At 38.5% G+C, this 24,003-nt stretch overlaps 1 protein-coding gene across 20 annotated transcripts in view; it reads left to right on the plus strand.

Annotated features, from left to right (window-relative positions):
• The window catches only part of DLG2 (discs large MAGUK scaffold protein 2), a 1,588,988-nt gene that overhangs the window by 1,271,232 nt on the left and 293,753 nt on the right, over nt 1–24,003 (plus strand). For all 20 annotated transcript variants that reach the window (XM_059187674.1, XM_059187632.1, XM_059187635.1 and 17 more), the window contains one exon: nt 5,335–5,437. In XM_059187674.1, the coding sequence (XP_059043657.1) occupies nt 5,335–5,437 (103 nt within the window). The remainder of the gene's footprint in view (nt 1–5,334; nt 5,438–24,003) is intronic.

A 24,003-nucleotide genomic window follows, 5' to 3' on the forward strand; every position in this document is an offset into this window, starting at 1 on the left:
TGTCCTAACAAATAGAATTTTTTCTCCTATGATCCAGGGATGGTTGTATACATAAACAGCACTAGATGGAATTTTTCTAGTCTGCCCAAAGCTTTTTGCTTCAGCCTGGCATGATCTTATCATTATAAACCTGGGTCATAAACCAGGTTGCTTGGGAACATGGTAGAGCTGACCAGGGAGCCACACCCAGCTGTGTTCTGTTGGTCTCAAGGTCCTTGAGAGACAAGCTTCTGAACTGGAGTCTTGTAAGGATAGACCTTCAGAAGTGAATAGAATATTAAAGGGAGATCAGTAGGCATTGGAATTAAGAGCTCAGGAGTTTTAATTAGACTGTTCTAAATCCTTAACCTCTTCCAACTGTTTAACCTTGAGTAGGTTAGTGATTCTCTCTGAGCTCAATTTTCTTATTTGTGAAATCAGAAAAATAATCCCAGCCTCCTAAGGATTATAAGATAATGTATAAACATCGGAGTATAATAATATAATAAATATATAAGTATAATAATTTTCTAATAAATAATATGTATAATAAGTATGAACATGCATGAGGCTCAATGAATGATAATGGGTTATAATTATTGAACTCAAGAATGGTGATCTCCAATATCCCAGTTCATGCTTAAAGAAGAGAAAATTCAAGCTGAAGTAGAAAAATAGAAATAACAAATACTTGAGGCTCTGTCACACTTGGTATTTTAAAATGTCATCAAGGGCACCTGGGTGGCACAGCCTATTAAGTGTCCTTTTGGTTTCGGCTCAGGTTGTGATCTCAGAGTCATGGAACTGAGCCCCACATCAGGCCCCTTGCTCAGTGCGGAGCCTGCTTAAGACTCTCTCTCCCTCCTTGGGTGTCTGGGGGCTTCAGTCAGGCATTCGACTCTGGATTTCTGCTCAGGTCATGATCTCAGGGTCATGGGATTAGGCCCCCCATCAGGCTCTCTGCTCAGCAGGGAGCCTGCTTGAGAGTCTCCCTCTCCTTCTCCCTCTGCCCCTCCCTCCGCTCATGCTCACTCTCAAATAAATAAATACATTTAAAAAAAATTTTTTTTTAAATAAAATATCATATCTAGCTGATCTCCTGGTAGCTGAAGTAGTCAATGATATAAACTGTTTTTAAATGCACCTAAAAATGTTATTCGAGCAAAGATTACCAAAACCTCAGGGAGGGAAATAAGAGTCAAAGTGACCTTGAAAAATGTGACTGGAGGAGGACATGTTTGCTAAAATCTGGAGGAAAATCAAGAGCTATCTGGGCAATGTGGTATTATTCAGGATAACAGCCAGATTTGGTTATTACTGGCCCAGTGGAAAATGAACACACACCCATAGTAGGGTACATCTACTACAGTGGGAAGAAGCCTGAGCCAAACAAGGAAGCCTGGGCTGGTCCAACCCTATGCTAACTCTGGTATGACTCTGGGCAGGTCCTTTCTCCTATGGGAATGATTTTAATGTTCTTATGTATAAGTGCTGGATGAACAAGTTTTTAAGGCATTTAGTTCTTCATAGCAGTCCGCTCAAGTCATGATCTCACAGTCATGGGATCCCACATTGGGCTTCGAGCTCCACATGAAGTTGGTATGGAACTCTGTCCCTGTTCCTCTGCCCCTCCTCCCCACACACTTTCTCTCTCTTTCTTTCTCTCTCTCATAAATAAAACATCTTAAAAAAAATAAAATAAATATAAATTTATTTATAAAAAATATATAACATAGAAATATATAAATAAAATAAATATAAATATTAAAAATTAAAATAATCAAATTTCTCATAAATCTTTAAAAATAAAAGAATAAACTATACAAATAGAAAACAGAAAAAAGCAAACTTCCATTTTATGCAAAAAGAAACATAAATAGGGACGCCTGGGTGGCTCAGTGGGTTAGGGCCTCTGCCTTCACCTCAGGTTGTGGTCCCAGAGTCCTGGGATCGAGCCCCGCATCAGGCTCTCTGCTCCGTGGGGAGTCAGCTTCCTCCTCTCTCTGCCAGCCTCTCTGCCTACTTGTGATCTCTGTCTGTCAAATAAATTAACAAAATCTTAAAAAAAAAAATAAAAATAATCAGCAAACATTAAAAAGATGCTTAACTTCATAATTATAGAAAGGCAAAATTCAAAAATAATATTGTCTATCACAATGGTAAATGTAAGAATTTGGAGTATATGCAAATTCTATAAGACTGTGAGGAACGTCAGTCATATTTTATTTGTGGGAGTAAAAATTTTTGGAGACAACTTGGCAATAGTGTCACAGTTTAACACTCATACCCTTTATCCAACAACTTGTTACATGGTATTTACTGTAACAGAGTTTATCATAGTGGAATACTAGAACAACCTAAGGGTCCATCAATCCTGCACTGATAAAATAAATTTATATTGAATCATAGAGAACACTTCACAGCTATCAAAAGGGATACGACAGCGTATAGGGACATGTGAGTGAAAAAAATTCTTTCGGGGCGCCTGGGTGGCTCAGTGGGTTTAGCGTCTGCCTTCAGCCCAGGTCATGGTCCCAGGATTCTAGGATGGAGTCCTACATGAGGCTCCCTGCTGGGGCAGGGAGCCTGCTTCTCCCTCTGACTGCTTGTGCTCTCTCTCTGACAAATGAATAAATAAAATCTTTAAAAAGCAGGGGGCACCTGGATGGCTTAGTGGGTTAAGCATCTGCCTTTGGCTCAGGTCATGATATCAGGTTCCTGGGATTGAGCTCCACATTGGGCTCTCTGCTCAGCAGGGAGCCTGCTTCCCCCTCTCTCTCTCTGCCTGCCTCTCTGCCTACTTGTGATCTTGCTCTCTGTCAATGAATAAATAAAATCTTTAAAAAAAAAAAAAAGGAAAATTCTTTAAGATCTATTAGTAAGTGGAAAAAATAAAGGTATAAAACTATGTATAAAATACCTTATTTGTATACAATTTTAAAATTATGACTTGATAAACCTGCTTATATTCATAACAAAAATAATTGGCAGTATATACAAAGAACTCTTAGAATAATAAGAGTTAGGGGGACCATTTTATTTTTACGCCTTTTATATTGCTTTAATTTTCATGTGGGTTTATTATGTACATATGTTAGTTTTATTTTTTATATCAATACATTATCTGAGCAAGGAGATTCTGGCCTTTTTCTTTTTGCTTTCTCCTTTATTAATTTCTATTTGCTTAGTGAATAATTAATCATGTTAAAAACATGCAAGGGAAATTAAAAGAAACAAATAATGCCCGTTCCCTTTGACTTAGAAAGTATCTTTCCGGGGAATTAACCTTTCAGAAATACCTCCATAATTGCTCGTAGTAACCAAAATCTGGACACAATCTTAGAACGTACAATGGTGAGGATCCTTTTGAAAAAAATGCTGGTGGATTACTGGACTCTTGTTAAGAAGGTAAAGTGGTATGAGCTGATTGTCCAAGATATATTGTTAAATGAACAGCAAAACAGAAACAGGTTATAGAACTTTATATATATATATATATATGAATGTATGTATATGTATACATATATATATGATCCTACTCACTTAACTAAAAATGTGATGATATATTAAAATATGTAAAGAAAGAAGCAGAAATAGAGAAAGTTGTGTGCGTGCATATGCAGATAGTAGATTTCTAGAAAGTATACACAAAAAACTAAGGGAAGATGATGAGGGGATTTTTTTACTTTTCCTTAGATACCTTTCTGAAACATTAGAATTCATTTACCACAATCATGTATTATTTTTTAATAGGAAGTTAGCCCTAATTATTTGACAAGACAAGAGGTTATTTGGCCCACGAAGTTTGTGCATTCCATTTCCTGTAGGCAAGAGCCTACATCTTATTACTTTTCCCGTCTCTTCCAGCTGTCTGAGTCATACTCTGACTCATCTGTGCCTAGACAGTCTCTGAAATGACTGTCATCTACTAACAAGTAAATCCAGAATTGTATAGTTCAAAGGGGTTTTAGACTCCTCACAATCGCTTCCCTCCAAGGCAGAAGAGTGTTGCGTCTCAGGAGCTGAAAGGTGGCAGCTCCGCCAGTGAGTGGCGCAGTCAGGCCATGCCCAGCTCATTGGACTTCTCCATGTTACTATGTCATTCTTGCTCTCAGTAAGGAGCTCACCAGAATAGAAAGCAGGGAAGAGGCAGGGACAATTATAAAAGTCGGCAAGGAAACTTTCACAAAGCTATTACAGGAGATCTAGGATATGGAACTAAAGATTACACACATCCCAGGCCCGACAGGAAAACAGAAGCACCACCCAGTGTCATTGTCAAAGAGATGAGAGACAAAATAAGATTTTATATTTTACATGCAACTAGTCAGGGTTTTTTGTTTGTTTGTTTGTTTTTTTCCCCCATGGATGGTAGCCAACCTCTCTATGAATAAAAGGAAACAGAATTGTGGCATCAACTGCAAAAAGCTAGCTCTAGGTAGGTTAGAAAAGCTGGACTTACTGTGTGTTCAGTTGAAGCAGAGAAGCTTCTTAGGGGCCTGCCTTGCTCACCTTTGTTCTCCTCCCCTGGTCCCTTTCCTGGGGCAGAAACAGAGTGTTGGAGGCCCTCAGTAATTATATTATGTTGACTTAGACTGAGTTGATTTGAGAAAGATTTCAGTTTTTACTTCTCATTAAATTTGACATCAGAATGATTTTTCCCTCTCGGCAGAGTTTTGTGCTTGTTTTTTAGATATTCTGTTTCTCTTTTGGCATCGGCCCCAAAATGGGAGTTAGCAACAGCAACATAAACTCCAGCCATCCTTTATTTCATTTTGTCAGAATTCATTCTGGAATTGTACATGAGAAATGGGGCAGTCAAGTTTATTTTGGAACAAGGCTCAGGGCTGTCTAACCAAGCTTGGGATGACAAGACCAGGCATCTGACCAAAAAGAGGGATTTGGCAGGTAGCCAACCCTATTTCATACAGTCTGCGCAGAACCTCATCTGAATATATTAATCTGTCAGCACGTACTCGTCTATGTACATTACATGTGTCTCTCCTTATTATCCTGTTTTTCCTCTAATTTTGAAGGCTCATATCCATCCCAGAAATCTAGGAAAGTCACAGAGGCATATTAAATGCACACACTAAAATTCTTACAGACATGCACAGACCACGTTTCAACCCAGTCAGACATGCTATAAACGCCACAAGATGAAATTTCATGTCTCTGCTGACTAAAAGTTGTCAAGAGCCTGAAACTTGCTCTGTAACACTCAAATGCCTTCGTAGGACGGGAGGGGTTTTGAGGCAGGTGACATAATCTTAGCTTCTCGGTGGAGAAACATTTTTCTTCTCTCAGAATGATCTGCCTTGTGAAATACCAAAGTTCTCTGGCTTCCTCCTCCAGGTGAATGGCATCGACCTCCGCGGAGCATCTCACGAGCAGGCCGCCGCTGCCCTGAAGGGGGCTGGACAGACGGTGACCATTATAGCACAATACCAGCCTGAAGGTCAGTGAGAACCCACCCTTACCGAGTTCCACTGTGTTTCTTTGTGAATATATACCCACCTTTCTGATCACCCGTATTAACCAGTCTCCACCAACAAGGCTTTTTTTTTTTTTTTTTAACTTACTTATCCTGAAAAATGGGAGCTCCATGTCGGAAGAACATGAGGCTTTGTTACTCTTCACCTTCCAAAGAAAACATCAGAAAAAGTCCTGTTTAAAATATGAATTCAAAACAAAAAAAATCCAAAAAACCTAGCATCAGTTTTATTATTCATGTTCTTATCTGGTATACACTTTTGGTCAGCAATGAATATTGTAAAAAGAATTAGGGTGGACTAAGAATCAAATTGACGTGAGACAGATGAACAAGCAAAACACCAGATTTAATAGCATATGTATGGGGAATCCACATAGACAGGCAAAATAAGGTATATGTGTCATCCTGAGCTAAGATGTGGGCAGGGGTCTGGGACTTCAGAGGATAGAAGTCCATTTCACAGGGCCGTAGAAGAACAGATGTTTGGTAATTAGATATTTGCCCTGCCATATAAATGAGTCACTCAATAAAATTTACCTCTGCTAATAACCCTTGTTCTGGGAAACACCCCCAACTGAGATTCTTTTATGTCTTTATGGGAGGGGCAAAAGTTTCTCTTGACCCTGGAGGGTCTAGATTGCCTTCAGGTCAAAATCCACAGGCCAAAGTGGCACACTGAGTGGGGGAGGGTGGTTGGTCTGGAATCCCTTCAGAAGCAAGGGGAGAGAGAAACAGACCATGATCGGCGGACCATATTCTCTCTTCGTGGCATGAACTCTTACTAACGCTAACGTGATTTTTGGTTGTCCCTGGTGTGGGTTTGTTTTGGTTTGGTTTGATTTTGGCTTTTTCTGCTATAGTATTGCTTGTTTGTAACATGCTACTGTAAACCCTGAAACCTGGTGAGGCGTCGTCAATTGGATTAGCCAACTGAAACTTGATGAGATATCCTGAATTGCATTAGCCAGACCCTGCTCTTTGGTTTGTTTCAACATGTATCTGTGATCAGAATGATTCTCAGGGAGACCACCTAGAAGTGACCTATTGTGTGGTTGAATTTTCAGCAAATTTGTATATAGATTACTCCTTTTGTTAATGAAATATACTTAAGCACCCACTGTGGGCTAGACTTTACAAAAAAGTAGAGGGGTGTGGTTTCCTGTCTTCAAGAAATGTAGTTAATTACCCTTGGTCCACAAGGCTAGTAGACAGGACTATTAAACAGATAAACATGATAGTACAAGATGCCATTAAGGAAGAGCCTTTTTGCGTGGGGTATAAAGAGCTTCTTTGACCTTTTAAAGTGATTCTTTCTTAATGTCAGTTGGTCTCTTCTTGGGAAGACAGAGGTTTGTGTCTCCCCTGTGAAGTCTTAGATTTTACCATAATGGTAGCCAACCACATATTTCACGTGAATATAAAGAAAACATTCTGCCATGTGTGTTTTGGAATGTTACATTTATTTTGCCTGAATTTAGAATTAGAATTTGCAATTAAGTTATTAAAAAAACATGTACTAAATGCTTTCTCCTATTGGCCTCGCCCAGATATGGCCAGAGAGGTGGGGAGGAAGGGGTTTGCGATTGTCACAGATGGGTGATGACAGGACTGGGAGAAAACATTCTACCCAGACAGTTTTGAAAGTCTTTCTACTTCTTAAAAATTAGTAGACATGTCTTCTACTAGGAATAAATTGGCTCCAGAAGGATCCATTGTAAAACAGAAAATAAAACCATTTGGGTTAGCATAATTTGAGGAGAATATTCTACTTCATATAGAATAAGAACTTTCCTGTGAAATTTTTCCATTTTCTTTACAGCAGTGTTCGTTCACTCTCAAACCATATGCCCTTCACGATAACCTGGCACATGGCATGAATATTCCAGGCTGTTTTCCCATTTCTCAACAGTTTCCTCTCCAACACCAATTATACCAATTAGAAGCCATTGATAGTAAAGATAGCGATTCAAATGACCTGGAACAGAGTGATTTTGAAACTTTAAGGATTACAGTAAAGGACAAGCATGTCATAGTTCTATCCACATAAATCTTCATCTTAAGCTTCCTTACTGCGTTTGCTTCCTTAAAGCAATGTACTTAATTTGGATACTTTGCTGTACTTTGTGAGGATGCCTATTCAAAGCAAGCATGTCTTATAAAGCATAAATAGATTTTCTAAGTGCTTCTGAAGAAATTTGTAAATAAAAATGATAAGCTTGGGCTGCCTGAGTGGCTCAGTGGGTTAAAGCCTCTGCCTTCGGCACAGGTCATGATCCCAGGGTCCTGGAATCAAGCCCCACATCGGGTTCTCTGCTGAGCAGGGAGTCTGCTTCCTCCTCTTTCTCTGCCTGCCTCTCTGCCTACTTGTAATCTCTGTCTGTCAAATAAATAAATAAAATCTTAAAAAAAAAAAAAAAACAATAAGCTTATTTCAAAATGCCAAAGTACAGATAGGATTCACAGAATTCCCTATTTGAATAAGTCTAACTGTATTCTCATTTGTCACAGCTTTAAATCAGTTGGAAATGTGGTAATGTAACATCAAGTAATCCTCTTTCCCCTTTTGTAAGTTTAATGTGCAACTGAGCTTTAATTTAACTATTGCTTGAAGTGGAAAACTAATTGGATTGTTGTTTAAACCATTTAGGGACATTTAAATTATACAACACTTTTAGGAAATAATGAACAATTTACCTTTAAGATAACAAGTGAAAAGAAGAATATGCCAAAGAGTTCATTAGGAAATTCTTACCAGATCTCCTTCATTTGCACTAGTATTGTGAGGTGTCCCTGCTAAGACAAATTTTATTGACTTCTCTTTTGGTATGGTCAGGAACCAGACTTTCTTTCAGTAATTTTTTCAGGTACATTCAAATGCTTTTATCAAGATACTAGATTCCTTCCTCAGTATTATTAAATATTCAGGAAATTTGGCCCTTACCCCCAGCCCAAGTCATTTTCTCTTAAGTAATTTTTTTTTAATCTTACTGAGATTAAAGGATTTAGGTACTTTTAAGAAATTGTTTTCTGATGATGTAGGACCAAAATTGTATAATAATGACACCAACCCTGAGAACTGTGGAATGTCAGAGAAGGGATAAACCTGTAGGAGTCAAAACAGTACAAGAATACTTTGTGGAAATGGGGAAATGGAGCCAGACTTTGAAAAATAGGTGGGATTTCTATTCTGAAAAGCGGAGAGAAAAAATATCTCGCTAAACTAAATAAGATTTTGAACTCTTTGTGTGCAGGCACGAAACCTATATTTTGTTCACTTTTGTTTTGTTCATTTTTAGTATTATACATATTATTGGTATTTCTTTTTCTTTTAAGATTTTATTTTATTTATTTGACAGACAGAGATCACAGGTAGGCAGAGAGGCAGGCAGAGAGAGGAAGGGAAGCAGGCTCCCTGCTGAGCAGAGAGCCCGATGTGGGGCTCGATCCCGGGACCCTGGGATCATGACCCGAGCCGAAGGCAGAGGCTTTAGTCCACTGAGCCACCCAGGCGCCCCTATTATTGGTATTTCTTAAAGCGTTGCTGAACTAGCAAATAATACTTACCATTCTTTAGCACTTGAGTTTCCACCTGAAAATAATTGAAGATTGGAGGGATGATTCAGTTGTACAACTTGCATTTTTTCATTTTTGCTTCAAACCAGAAAACAAGTGCTAAACAAGTATGTATTGCAAAATATAATACAGTTTCCAGCTGTGTTTTTCATAAGACTTAGTTCATTTTTTGAATAATTATAAATAATTTATAATTATCATAATATAACAATAAATGTCTTCCTTGGCAAGTTTCACTGTGCAAAGTAAGACCAAAGTTCTTATACTTCTGCTTAAAGTGATCTTGCTCCCAGTTGTCTAAATTACTCTAGCCATCATTAAATTTTATCCCGTGTCTAGTTCTAGGTAGTAGAAATAAACCCGCATTTGAAGACTCACATGCAAACCGTGTTTCTTTCTGGTGGTATGATTGTAATTCATTTATACCAATTTTTTTTCTACTTTCTGTCACATGTTTACTTGGAAACTAATATGTATTATTTTGATATTAGGAAGTAAATAATGAAGTTATTTTCTTTATTTCTTTTTTTAAGAGGATCATGTATCTGATACTTAAGGAATAATTCTACTTAAGCAATATAGGAAGTTAATTCTTCTAAACTCCAATAACCTATGTTCAGTTAGTGAAGTTACCCCAACACCACTTCAGAAAAGGAACCATAATGCCTGCCCAACACATGCATACACTCTCCCCTGTCCCTTTCCGGCCGTCTTCCCCATTGCCGTCAGAATTATTGTTCTCTAGGATATGACCCCAAGGTACCTGTGCACAGACTCCATGCCCTTCACAGTATGGTCCCAGCCAAACTGTATGCTCCCTCCTTACTCCCTGCACCATCATCACCCACCACCATCATCATTTTTACTCTCCCATGCTACACAGGACTGCTTTCTGTTCCTCAACACTTGGTCCTTAGCAGTCATGTTCCTGGACCTTTGCTCCCGTGGGCTCCTCTCCCTGGAATTCTCTTTCCTCCCTTTCTATCCCTACTCACTGTGAGGGCCTGCAGACGTCAATTCCACTCTGAAGTCATCTTTTATCTGCTAAGTTGATGTTGATTGATTCTTTCTCTGAGCTCTCTAGACCTATATTCAGAGAGTTTGTGTGTCCCTTAGCATGATTTGCACATTTCCCCCCTCAAGTAAGCTTCTAGAGGGCAAGAACCCACTTATCGTTAGTTTTATGTCCTGAGAGAATTTGCACGATATGAATTTGACTATGCTTTATTAAAGAATTATTGAATGGGTCTCTATTTGCTTTAGAAGTACAATAAAATATCTTCAGTGTGTTGGCAAATAATTAATAGTAAGTGTTTAAGAAATATTTGCTGGATGAATATTGAATGAATTGCCTGGGGTTCTGATATTAGATGCAGACAATGGTAAATGAGTCCCCAGATTAGACATCTGGTGTTGATGCAGTTTTTAGGTGGTGCCTTTTTTTTTCTTACAAAGAAATGACCCTAGTGGATAAACATCCTTTATCCTGCACTGAGGAATATCTACAGCTATTATTCTGTAATATAACACAAAGAAAAGATGATTAAAGCTCTAAGATTTTCTAAAGTTCTAAAACTCAACTTTAACACCACTGATGAATTTTAAGAAGTCACTGGGGCTCCTGAGTGGCTTAATCTGTTGAGCATCCCACTCTTGGATTCAGCTCAAGTCATGATCTCAGAGCTATGAGATTAAGCCCTGCATTGGACTCCAGGCTCACCATGGAATCTGCTGGAGATTCTCTCTCCCTTGGTCCCTCCCACTCATTCTTTCTCTCACTCTTGCTCTCAAATAAATAAATAAATCTTTTTTTTTTTTTTAAGTCACTGATTGTAACCAAATTGTGCATTTGTCAGAACGGGTCTAACACAGCATTTCTCTGAATCAGACTGGGACAAGCCTTTATAACATTTGCTGCCTTCTCACTGTGCTATAATACCTCTGTTTACTGTGAGACCACTGACTGGGATTGAAGTAAAAAAAACACCAGATATTCACTGGGATAATGAAGTGAACAATATAAATTGTTGGATAAAGCACAAAATAGAGATAATTAATTGCCAAGGTATTCTTATGACAACCACCAGTATTCTCTTGGCTTTAATATGACTACTTGGGCATTGTTTTGGATCCTGCAAAGGCTTCAGAAGGGCCTGCAAGCAGGGAAGAGGAGCTCCTTGAGGGTCCCCATCAGGAAGTGGGGACTTGAGTAAACAGTGGAAGAGTCTGATTTTGTCTGCCTTTTTTTTTTTTAAGCATTTATTCAGATTCCAGTTAACATACAGTGTATTATTAGTTTCTGGCATACAATATAGTGATTTAATACTTCCATACAACCCCCAGTGATCCACCTTTTATTTTTCAACAGACTACTTGAAAAGAAAAGTCCAAAGGACAGACTTAATTAAAAATAAGACTTATAAATGTGGTCTAGTTTATGGAACTGTGGCAGAGTGATGATGTGGTTCATTTATATACCTGTATTTGGTTAATGGATATTTTTACTGAACACTTACTGTGCTCCACTCAGTATTCTTAGGAAATGATAAAGCAGTGAACCCAAAGGCCCTCTCAAATAAATGTTAAATTTGTTAGAAGATGATAAGTGGTATAAAGAAATAGGAAGAAAGGTAAAAGTGATAGTAGTGAAGAAAATATGGTAGATCTAGAAGACCTAGCTAATAAGTTCATATTTCAGCAGAGATCTCAAAAAAATCAGGGAATAAGCCATGCAGGAAGCTGGAGGAAGAAAGAAATTATTCTAGAATCCTGGTCTACCAAGTGTGATCTGTGAACCAGCAGCATAGAGATCAATCAAGAGCCGGTAGATATGCATAATCCCAGGCCCCACTCCAGCCTTCTAAATCAGAATCTACATTTTACCAAATCCATAGGTTATTTACATGTAGTTTGAGAAGCACTATGCTAGAATACTTGAGGACCCTGCAGAAACTGTGATTTGTCACTCCGGGTTGGACTCCCTCTACCTGGATCCAGGGTGATGTCACCTGAGGCGGCCATCACTAGGTTTGATTTCTGGCATGTGTTACTCAATGACTGGTCAGACCTCAGTCATTTTACTAGGGACAGGTCAGACTGCAAGGGCTCTAGGAAGTTCATGTGTCATTCACCCCTACCTGGCCTATACCTCCCCTCTAAATATAGATTATCAACCAAATTCATAAATCTTGCTAAAACTCCCCATATAGTGAAACAGTGAACCTACTCAGGCTTCATCCCCTTTCATTACGGCCTCTCCTGCAAGTGCGTAGAGAAGCCATTGGGGATGAGGTGAGATTGAACTTCATCCTAATAGATGACTTTACAGACCAAAAAAAAAGGTCACTAAGGCATCACTTTAAAATTTCTTTAAGTAACTTACTATATTTTAAAGCAGATCATTTCAGTAATCTTTTTTACTCCTTTTAAATTGTGAAGCTAATTCAGAAAGAAAACTACTCATTCTTTTCAGAAGGAAGTGAAATTCTGATCTTTTCCAGAGTTACTACTTTGAATTAAGTTACAAGTTTAAACCAGAGTTGGACACCATGATCTATTTCTCTGTGAGGTCAAAGATGTGATGGAAACTTAAAATGAGTATGTAATTTACCCTCTGAAAAACATAGACACCTCCTATATCTAAAAGTTCCCAGAAATGAGAGTATATACAACACCCAAGAAGCTTACTTACAATACAAGCTATATTTCTTTCCTTAAATCAATGTCTACATAAGTTTATGCATATGAATGAGCAGCTGTGGCGTGCTGAGATAGTTTCTCAATGCAAATAACTGCATCTCAAATGCTCAGGCAATATTCATAAAGTCCAGCTGTAGGTCTTGGTCAGAAATTGCATCAGCATCATCAGGGAACATTCAGGATGAGCTTTGGAATGGGAGGTACAGTGCAAGACTCTGGACTAGGAAGAGAAGACCAGTATTCTAATGCCAGTTCTAATTCTAGCTGTGTGACCTCATGCTAGTTATTCATCTTTATGAGTTTGCATTTTCTCAGTTAGGAAAAGTTAGGACAAGTTAAATATTTTCAAAGTTACTGAATTCTAGATAAAAGACATAACCCATCAAGTAATACAGAAGTATTAATTCCGTTATTTGAAGATTTTTTTCACTAATACTGCATCTTTGTGCTTTGCGTTTTTTGCATTCTTTAAGAAGAAATGAATGCACAGTCTGGTTAACTTGGTGCATTCTCTGTGGTTTAACTGGAATCAGTGAGGAATGGAAATTAACAGTTGGAAGAATCCTTATAGATCACCTTATCCAGCTTCACAGATGGGGGGATTGAAGCTCAGTCAGTATCCACATAGGAAAACAGTCCATTATCTTAACATTTGTTATAACTACTAAAACTGAGGCTAGCTAAACCAGATAGTAAATTCCTTAATTCTTTGAATTTACTGTAGTAGTTCATGATGGCTGATGGCTTAAATAGCCCAAGGAATCTAATCCAACTAGATTATTATGATCAAAAGGGGGTTGAAAAATTCTTATGAAGCCTTGGGGCTTTCTCATGCACATAATTTCACTTTCACTTCTAGCTTCTTACTCATGTTAATTGCTTTTATCCCTGTATCACAAGTGAATGATACATATAAGAGAGCTTTAAAAATATAAGCTATTACTAATAATTTAAAAAATAACCACGAATCTGAGAATATTAGTAGTTCAAGAAACAGTTCAAATACATTATGCTTTTCCTCTTCCCTATCCTAATTTCTTCAGTGGCATCCTTCATCCATCTGTCCATCCATCCATTATCAGTTCATCCTCAGTGATATTCTGTTTTGCCACATATGGGATTTCTCCAAATATATTGCATTAAATCTGGTTTAGCTAGTTTGATTGGCATATTCTAATTTTTATCAAACTGTTAGGAAAGAAACTTACATAAGACTTTACATGACTCTAGAATTTGTATTGCTTAGCCTTATCTTTCTCCTCGAATCTCTCTCATATGCATACAGGCTCCACCAACAGATACTGCCTCCTCCTGCAACTAGAAATCTCCCAAGATGTCCCTTCACTTAATCTGTCTTGTTCCTAGCCTTCTCCCAGTTGCTTGTTTAACTCCCCAACATCCACCACAGCATATGACAGATAGGATGATTCCTGCAAACAGAGTCTGCGGGATCATGGGATGTTCTGTCCAGATACTTCAGTGATTAATGATGCTGCTTTTTTTTTCTCCATGCTTATACCCTAGTTTGGACGTAGAGTAATGTAATGGGGACAAAGTGAGATATCACCTCCTGACTCAAAAAATTCTCTTGACCTAATTATCTGTCCTGGGAATACAATATCTCAAACTCTTATCAGAGGGGCTAAAGATATTTACAAAGCTGATACAGGTCCTTTCCCTTCCTGTTATTCCATCTCAGTCCAGCTTCATAACAACTTTCATTCCATAATTAAATATATTCATCTTTGGGTGTCTAATCTTGTGATTTTATAATATTTTGAAGGACCCTTGGCATCCAGCATCATAAAGCACTCACTAGCTAATACTAAAAGAAGGCTAAGTAAATCTTTGTGCTAGAGACATTTTGACAACCAAAAAGATCTTAGATCCATCCCATGAGTTAGCCATATCCAGATCAAATACATGGGACTAAAGGGTCCAAATCAGGGGCACCTGGCTGACTCAGTTGTTAAAAGACCGCCTTCAGCTGAGGTCATGATCCTGGAGTCCCAGGATCAAGTCCCACATCAGCTCCCTGCCTAGCAGGAAGTCTGCTTCTCTCTCTGACCTTCCCCCTTCTCATGCTCTCTCTCTCTCATTCTCTCTCTCTCAAATAAATAAATAAAAATCTTAAAAAAAAAATAAAGTTTCCTAATTATACTCTTGACTATACAAATATTACCAACTGAACCCAGATCCTCCACTGATAAGGAATTTCAGGACATTATAGACCACTGTTAAAGAATGTTCCAAGAAACAAGCAGAAGGGGAATAGAAGCTAAAACAGATCTAAAATACTTACTAACTTTACTCCATATTCTCAGTGCCAAGTGTAGTTCACCTCCACATTTGTTTGAAAACCCCAGTATTTAAGCCAACCATCAAATTTAATAATGAGTGATGAGGCACTTTCCTGCTCCCTTCCCTGACTGTGAAACTGATGCTTTTTTGACCACACACTTTTTGATGCTTTTTTGAGCCATATCACTTCTCAACAGTGATGCCCTTGTTTGCTAATTAAGGTGGTTAGAGAGATTATTTTTAAGGCTCCTTCTAGCTGACATTCTATGAAATGTAGTTACTGTGTCTTCTAATTAGAACATGTCATAAGGAACAATTATTGCAAGCAGATAATTTCAGAATGTTCTCATTTTATTCCTCACATTTTAAACACACGGAAATTCTGCTTTCACCCAGTTGGCGGGACAGGAAAAGATCTATATCTGTGGAAAATGCTTTCTCTGTGCTGAAGAGAATTTGAACCCTCCAATAATGATTTTTAAGTTTAATTCAAGTAGAAACACTTACTGCTTGTTGGTGCTTCCAAGATTAACAATTTATTGTACATTCATAGACCCCTTATAGCCTAAATCTTACCAGTTTCATATGAAATTGAACTAAACTATAACTATCAAGCCTGGAAATAGATTTATTGGGGGTGGAAAGGAATAATTTGGAAAAAAAGTTCATTTCAGGAAATAAAAGATTCAGAAAGCTGAAATAATGGTTATGTTTTTGATTCTCAGAATCACAAGTAGTATCAACTTTAGAATGAAAAAGCCAAGCCCAGGAAACAAATACATCTTTAATGTGCTTTATAGATTCGTAATCCAGATAGGATTCCTGGTACACTCAATGACTAAGTCTATAAAAGGCAAAAGTATCCAAATTATACTTTGGGGTTCAAGATAATCTTCTTTTATTCGCTCAGCTTTCTCATATTCACGTTCCTACTGCTAAGGGTAATTTTCTTCCTTAATAGGAGTTGCTGACATATTGGGGAAATTAAGCAACGGCAGAACAAAAATTCTTTCATTCAATCTTCATTCAGCTAATATTAAATGCTTCCGCTGAGTGACACATTGCCCTGGACATTAGAGGTAGAATGATGTGCAAAATAGACATGACCCTTTTCCTGGTATACCTACAGTTAGCAGAGTAAAATCACACCAGTAAATCAGATAAGCTCAGGTGAGTGCTCTAGAAAAAGACAAGAACTTAGATCTAGATTCTGAGTCTCCATACTCAAGTATATTCTCAGTGTATACCCACACCAAACCAAAACAAACAAAACACTGTGACCTAGATAGAGGGTCCAGAAGGCATCCCAAGGAAATAATATTTTCTTGAATCTGAAGGATGAGTAGGCGTTAATTTGTCAAAGCAGAGCGGAGGAAGCAGTTGTGAGGAAGAGGAGGGACGTGTATGTGAGAAAGTAGGAGAGACAGTGTGCACAAGGAAGTGAAAGAGGGGCACATGGGCAGATTTTGAAGGACAGGTATTTGGTTCTTTCCCCTGAAAGCACTGGTGTTAAAAAGTTTTAAGCCAAAGGCTGGCAGGATCAGAGTTGTTGGTGGTGTTGGTGTTGTTCTTCTTCTTCTTTTTAAAGATTTCATTGATTTATTTGACAGAGAGAGAGAAGTAGGAGCAGCAGGAAAAGGGAGGGGGGAAGCAGGTTCGCTGATCTGGCAGCACGATGTGGGCTGGATGTGGGCCTCAATGTGGGGCTCGATCCCAGGACCCTGGGATTATGACCTAAACTGATGGCAGACGCTTAACGACTGAGCCAACCAGGTGCCCCCAGAGTTGTTCTTCTAAAAACTGGCTCTGGCTGCTGAGTAGAGAACAGGCCAGTAGTGTCAAGAGAGGCTGGGAAAAACCCGGATAAAAGGTGCTCATCCAGGTGAAATGGTGGTGGTCGGCTTAGAGCAGTGGCAGAAGAGATGGAGAGGAGTAGACAGACTCAGGGGGAGAGTTGGTAATAAAGTCAGTAGACTTACATGTTGGCTTATTAAAATACATGAATTCATTCATTTTGTTAAAATATGGGACAGCATGATTGACTGTTACAAGACAAATACACTCCTCAGGGAAAAGCATGTTTTATTCATCTTTATATCCTAGTCCCTAATACAGAACCTCGTTCACAGTAGGCACTCAATAAATGTACACCGAGCGAAAATAAATAAATAAATAAATAAATGATGCCAATGAATAAATGTATCTATTCTGTAGGAACTCTTCCATTTTTTAATTTTAGCTAAGACAAAATATAGATGTCAAAGAGAGGAAGATGGTAAGAGAAAGGGAATTGGGAGCAAAAGAGAGAATACGTAAAGCTAGTGCGGAGCACTCACCGCACGTCTGATGACATTCTAAAATCCCTGCATAGACTTACTCATTTAAACAGCTCAAGAACTTACAATAGAGGTTTGATTGCATTGCCCATTTGCTCGTTGACAGATGAGGGTATGGAAACTCAGAAAGCATAAGTGGTTGTTCCAAGGTCAGACAATGAACCACTAGAGTACAACCAGGAGTCATTCTGAAGCAGAAGGACTCCAGAACAGCTATGGCACTAGATCACTTCTCAGAGGAGGAAGGAAGAGGAAGCAGATTCACATGGTGATAAAGGAATTTGAAGAGAGGGAAGAAATAGAGGGGATGTGGAGAATCTAATGAAGGATAAATGCCGTGTACCCAAAGAGAGAGGGAGGACAGAGGTACAGAGAGGACAACGACGAGTCAGATGGGGAAATAAAGGTAAGAGTATTCGGGCTAGGCAGGGCCAACCGGCAGACAGATCAGAGTCCAGTGACTGAGAATGGAGACAGTCCATAATTGGCTTGCCGTAGGCTCTGGGCCAAGGAGCAGATGCAGGCTAGGTGGGTGAATTCCCTTCCTTTTGAATTTGTGGTGGTTTTGTTCTGTTGTTCTTTTCAAGATATGGGAGTTTGGGGCTTGCAGTTCAGCTCTAAGAGTAGGTGTGATCCCAAACTGGTAGAAAGGCTGGCAGAAGGCTCGGCTCACCACTGACTGCCTTTGAGGACTTAAGTGAGTGATAACCTAAGCCTGAAATTCTTCACCTGTATCATAGGGATAATCATATTTACCTTCCTAAGTTTCTGGGCGAATTAGAGAAAATGAAGAATGGCGAGAATATATAAGGCCATCTGCAAATGACAGCTACTATCGTAACCCTCAACGACAAACTTGTTGAATAAACATTGCTCCCAACGCAACCTTCGCCCTGCCATTACCCCCCAACCCCCACTCTCATCAGATCTTTGCATTATCCTTAAAACTATCTAAGTACAGACAGGATCAAGGAGCTTCACAGAGTTTGGGAAGCAATAGTGGTTAAGAGTTCCCACTGTGAAATCAGATAGATATGGCTCAAATTCCAGCTCTGCCATTAACAGCTGTGTCACTTTAAACAAATTACTTCACCTCTGGGAACATCATTCTTTATTTGTAGAATAAAGACTCACACCTATCTCTTAGGACTATTTTGAGGGTTAATGAAGTCAGTGCATGCAAAATGTCAAGCACACACCCTGACAAATAGAACATCTTCAATAAGTAATAACTATCATTATTATGGTAATTATCAGAAAGTCCAGAAAAATCTATAACGTGGTTATTGTGTGGAAAGAGAGAGAGAAGGAGAAGTAGATCCAGAGCGGGAAAGAAAGTTTAAAAAGCCCTTGGGAGTCTGTGAGTAGGGGCTCTTGAGGGACTTCTTTAGGTAACAGAATCAATGTGAAAATAATTCCCTGTGTGGGAGTGTCAAATAAACTGTTCTCCACAGAGTTCTACGGTCCAGGGAAAGAATGGTGGAAGCAGGGAGTTGGGCAGAGGGGTATCAGAGGAAACAACCTGGGCTCTGGCTTCATCCCCCTCCAACCAGCACAGGCTTTATTTGTTTTTCATGTTTGGTCTTGGATAAATGAAGGATTCTGTCACCAAAAAACAGTTTTAAGCTGTTTTAGCAGAAGGCAAGAAAAGCTGTTAGAAATAAGAGGTGTAGGTAGGGGTGTGTGTGTGTCTGTGTGTGTGTGGTTAGGATCCATAAAAGCTCTAAGCTCAGTTAATTTTGCACTAGAACGTAGACTCCATGGGAGCATCAGGTTTTGCCTGTTTTGCTTACTGTTTTGTCCCCAAAGCCTAGAACAGTAGCTGGCACAGAGTAGGCAATCAGCAAATATTTGTGAATGAATGAATGAACTAAACAAATATTCATGCCTCTCAATTTCTCTTGAACTTTAGTGGCAGAGCAAATTTACTCCCCTTGATATGCCTATTGGGAATCATGTTAATTAACTGGAGCTCCCAAACATTGATTTTCCATGCTGAAAAAGTAATCAATCTAGGAGAGCAGATTATGTGGTCCCAACATTGATTTTGGCATTGCTGCTGACCAGACTGCCAAAGACAAAAACACTCTCTGACTTTGGTTGTTTGATATGTGAGAGCAAAAAATTAAGCAAACAAATAGACTTTTTCCCAAAGAATCTCATAGTGGCTTTGTGCATTTTTGTAAGTCTTAGAAACATTAAAAAATATATATAAAATATTGGGGTGCCTAGGTGGCTTAATCAGTTAAGTGTCTGCCTTTGGCTTAGGTCCTGATTCTAAGATGGAGACCCTGCTTCTCCCTCTCCTTCTGCCCCTCCCCCTCCTTGTGCTTTCTTTCTGTCAAATAAATAAATATGATTCACAGACCTGTACCCCTGGGGATAAAAATATATTATATGTTTATAAAAAATAAAAAAATTTAAAAAATCATTTAAAAAATAATAAATAAATAAAACCTTTGAATATATATATATATTACACACGTGTGTGTGTGTGTATGTGTATATATATATATATATATATATGCATGCATGTGTGTGTGTGTGTGTACTAACTAGCACAAGTTTAAGACTTCTCCATTCACGAAAGGCTTTCAGATATGTTTCCCACGGGGTCTACACAACTGTGAGAGTTGAATAGACGGGAAGTATTTGTGAAGGTAGCAAAAGTAAAGCTTTGTGAATTTAAGTAACTTGCCATGTCGTGCTACCCATAAGTACTGTGAGCTGAACTTGTACCCAGATCTTCTGATTCTGTTTCTTGTGCTTCATACTGTTTTTCAGATGTTCTTTAGCATCATACAGTTTTATAATTCTTTTATCCAAATAAAGATACTTGAATCAATCTAGAATTACCAGGCTTTCCAGGAGTTTGCTAAATAAACACTTTTTGAGAAAAACATATTCATGTTTGTTTGATGGGTGAATGTTTGAGGGTATATCATTTTAACTTTATTTTTTAAAGATTTTATGAGGAGGGATATGGGGGAAGAGGAGCAGGGAGAAGGGACAAGCAGCCTCCATGCTGAGCACAGAGACTGATTTGGGGTGGGTTGGGGGAGGGGTTGCCAATTTCAGGACCTGAGATCATGCCTGAGCTGAAACCAAGAGTCTGATGCTTAACCGACTGAGCCACCGAGGTGCCTCTGAACTTTATTTTTTAGTAGTAATATAATTACATGGATTCAAAATTCAAAATATTATTAAAAAGTATACACTGAGAAGTCTCTCTTCCACTTCATGTACATCAAACTCATATCCTCTTGCTCCTATAGGCAGCAATGTAATTAATGAATAACTTATTTAAATAAAAACTGAAGCTGAAACCATAAAGGAATATAGATAAATCTTATTTGCAGGGTTTAAAGGAGAAAAAAAAATGCCTAATAGGAAGATGCTTAATAGCCTGGAGCATTAAGGAATAAAACATTGTTCTTTTTTACTTGGGTAAAAATAGCTCTGTGTAGGGCTTGAACTCACAACCCTGAGATCAAGAGTCTCACGCTCTACTATCCGAGCCAGCCAGGGCTCCCTATTCCTCCTGAGGTAAGAAATGTTCCCAATTCAGAAATAATTTTATAAATACTAACTTTTCTTTCGGCGCAACTATCATAATACCCATTGTGTTATGTAAATTGCCAAGGGATCACAGGCTGCAAAAGGAACCTTCATGCAGTTGTTCTCCATTAACTGGTATGTTTTCTGTCTAGAAAAATTTGGGGCACTTATTATCCTTTAAAGAGGTCACTGGTGTCAGAAGGGATCTAAAATCAAGGTTAAAGCCCCTTTATTCCCTTGGAAATGTGTGCAAGAATTATCTGGTTGCACATAATAAGTAGCTTCATAAAAAGATATTTGTAATCTTTCTTGATTATGTAGTAGCAAATACAGAAATTCCTCGTTGTTTAAGGTCACTCAGAAGATTTTTTGTAAGAAGATTGATTTCCTAGTAATATTAATAACCACACCCTACTTTATCTAAATTTTAAATACTTTTGCTTTCTTTCAAATGTTTGAATTTCTTAAAAATAGGTACCATTTCCCATGGGAGATTTTTCCGGGAAGCAAAAGGAAGAATGTTAGAGTTTTAGTAACAGTCCCCAGCTGTTATGACTTAACAATGAGCAGCCGAAACACAAAGGGTATTTTAAAAGAAACACAATTATCTACAAAATTACAGAGAAATGGTTGCTTTGGGTAACTATTAGTGAGAAAGAATGAAAGTGGAATGTCTACAAAACCATTATCAAAATGCAGGGGATAGAGTCCAAAGAGATGAAGACGTGAAGATTCTTGGAGGGGTGTGGGACGGGGAGGTCCTGGCAGGGAGGATGTGTGGAGAAAACTGCTGAGGGAAACAGGATCTTCAACCTGTATAGCTGTCTTTACAGCTAGGAGCACAGTCTTCCCTCCTTCTAGATTCAGGAGAAAACATCTCCACTTGTCTTCTGATAAAGGAATACTTAATCTTCTTGGAAGCAAAGAGAGCAGATTTTCTTGTTGATCTTTTATTTGATTACTTTGTGATTGTGGATGATATTGGTATATTAGGTATATATTATTGTAGTTCTTTCCTCTGAGCTATGAAATTTTTCTCACAATTTGTGTTTTCTCATTGCAATTCTGTGCCTTTGTCTTTCCTAATCATAGAGCAAAATAAATAAAAATTTACAGAGAGGCTGAGACTCTAGAACAAGCTGTAAATAAGATACAAATAAAACATCTGGGTAAGATATAATGTGCTTTTTTTTTAAGATTTTATTTATTTATTTGAGGGAGAGTGAGTGAGAGAGAACACAAGCAGAGGGAGAGTGAGTGAGAGAGAACACAAGCAGAGGGAGAGTGAGTGAGAGAGAACACAAGCAGGCTCCCCACTGAGTAGGAAACACCATGTGGGGCTCAATCCCAGGACCCTGAGATCATGACCTGAGCTGAAGGCAGACGGTTAACTGACTGAGCCAACCAGGTGCCCCTATAATGTATTTTATTTTATAAAACAAGAGCTGGTCTTTTGAATAAAATTTAAGTGCACTTATGGAGTATTATATGCCAGGCCCAGTTTTCTTAGATACTCTAAAAAAAAAAATGCATCTAAATATATGTCTCCTTTTACATCCCCAGCTGCACCTCTCATACTTTATATTCTATTGACACCAAATTTGCTTATCTTTCACCTAACAGGCCTTGATGTTTCATCTTCTGTAAATTAGTGACTATGATTCTGTCTGCCCAGAATTCTCTTCTTCTTCTGTCCACTTGACAAACCCTTTTTCTCTCAAAGAACAAGCTAGAGATCATGTCCTCCTTCCTGGCTGCAACCACTCCATCCCCAGTAGAGTACCACTGCTTCCTTCATGCTACCTTAGTAACTGGTATCGTTGTATTTTTCCCTCCGTTTTGTAATTCAAGTAAAGAAATATCCAGTGTCTCCACAGAATATTTCATGGAGGAAGGGAGTGAGCATAAGAGGCAGTCAATAAATGTGTGATGAATGACTCAGTCAGTGAAGATTTGGGTGCCAGTGAGACTCTTGAAAATGGGTTGGAATGTGTGGAGAAGCTGACCCTAGTTCTAAAGATGATAATAAAAATACATGATACATCACCACTTCCTCATGGAGGCTTAAGTGGGTAGGAGAAGAATAAATGAAACAAGATGGGATTGGGATGGAGACAAACCATAAGTGACTCTTAATCTCACAAAACAAACTGAGGGTTGGTGGGGGGAGGGGATTTGGGAGAAGGGAGTGGGATTATGGACATTGGGGAGGGTATGTGCTTTGGTGAGTTCTGTGAAGTGTGTAAACCTGGTGATTCACACACCTGTACCCCTGGGGATAAAAATATATGTTTATAAAAAATAAAAAATTAAAAAAAAAAGAACCAAAAAAAATTAAAATACATGATACATAGTTAGATAGAGGCAAAAGAAATTTCTTGGTTTATACCATTCTGAAGTGTCCACATACACTAAAGAATGAACTAATTTTTTTAAAGATTTTATTTACTCGTTTGAGACACAGAGAGAGCAGGAGCAGGGGGAGGGGCAGTGAGAGAGGGAGAAGCAGACCCAAGGAGATCATGACCTGAGCTGAAGGCAGACTGTCAGCTAACTGAGCCGCCCAGGTGCCCCAAGGAATGGACTAATTTAAAGAATTCAAAAAATCATAAGTGAACATGGAAAGAGTAGGTAACAACTAATAATACTGTTATTATTATGCCTATAATGTCTAGATATTTATATATGCCATTTTATCATCAACGTCATAACATTATTATCCCCATTTTGAATATGAAGGGATAAGATTCCAGTCACATTACATAATGAAGTCGTGAGGCAAACTCTAGCAGTGGTGTCCCTTACTCAGGTGCCTATTAGCAACCACATCTTGAAGAAGGGTCAACAGTCTGATCTCAGTTGTTGCCCTTGTGTCCTCACCTATTCTCCACTTCTTTAGAAAGGAGGAAAAGTCCATGGTTACACAACCAGTATAAGCCAAGTCCACAGATTTGATAGTGCTTTCTCTTCAAAGCCTTATTAACTATGTTAAATGCTTAGTCTTGGAATCTGTAGCGCTGCATTGTGCTAAGCCTTGGGGCTTTAGAACTCCCCCTTGCTGGA

The sequence above is a fragment of the Mustela lutreola genome, chromosome 1 (assembly GCF_030435805.1).
Source record: "Mustela lutreola isolate mMusLut2 chromosome 1, mMusLut2.pri, whole genome shotgun sequence".
Lineage (NCBI taxonomy): Eukaryota > Metazoa > Chordata > Mammalia > Carnivora > Mustelidae > Mustela > Mustela lutreola.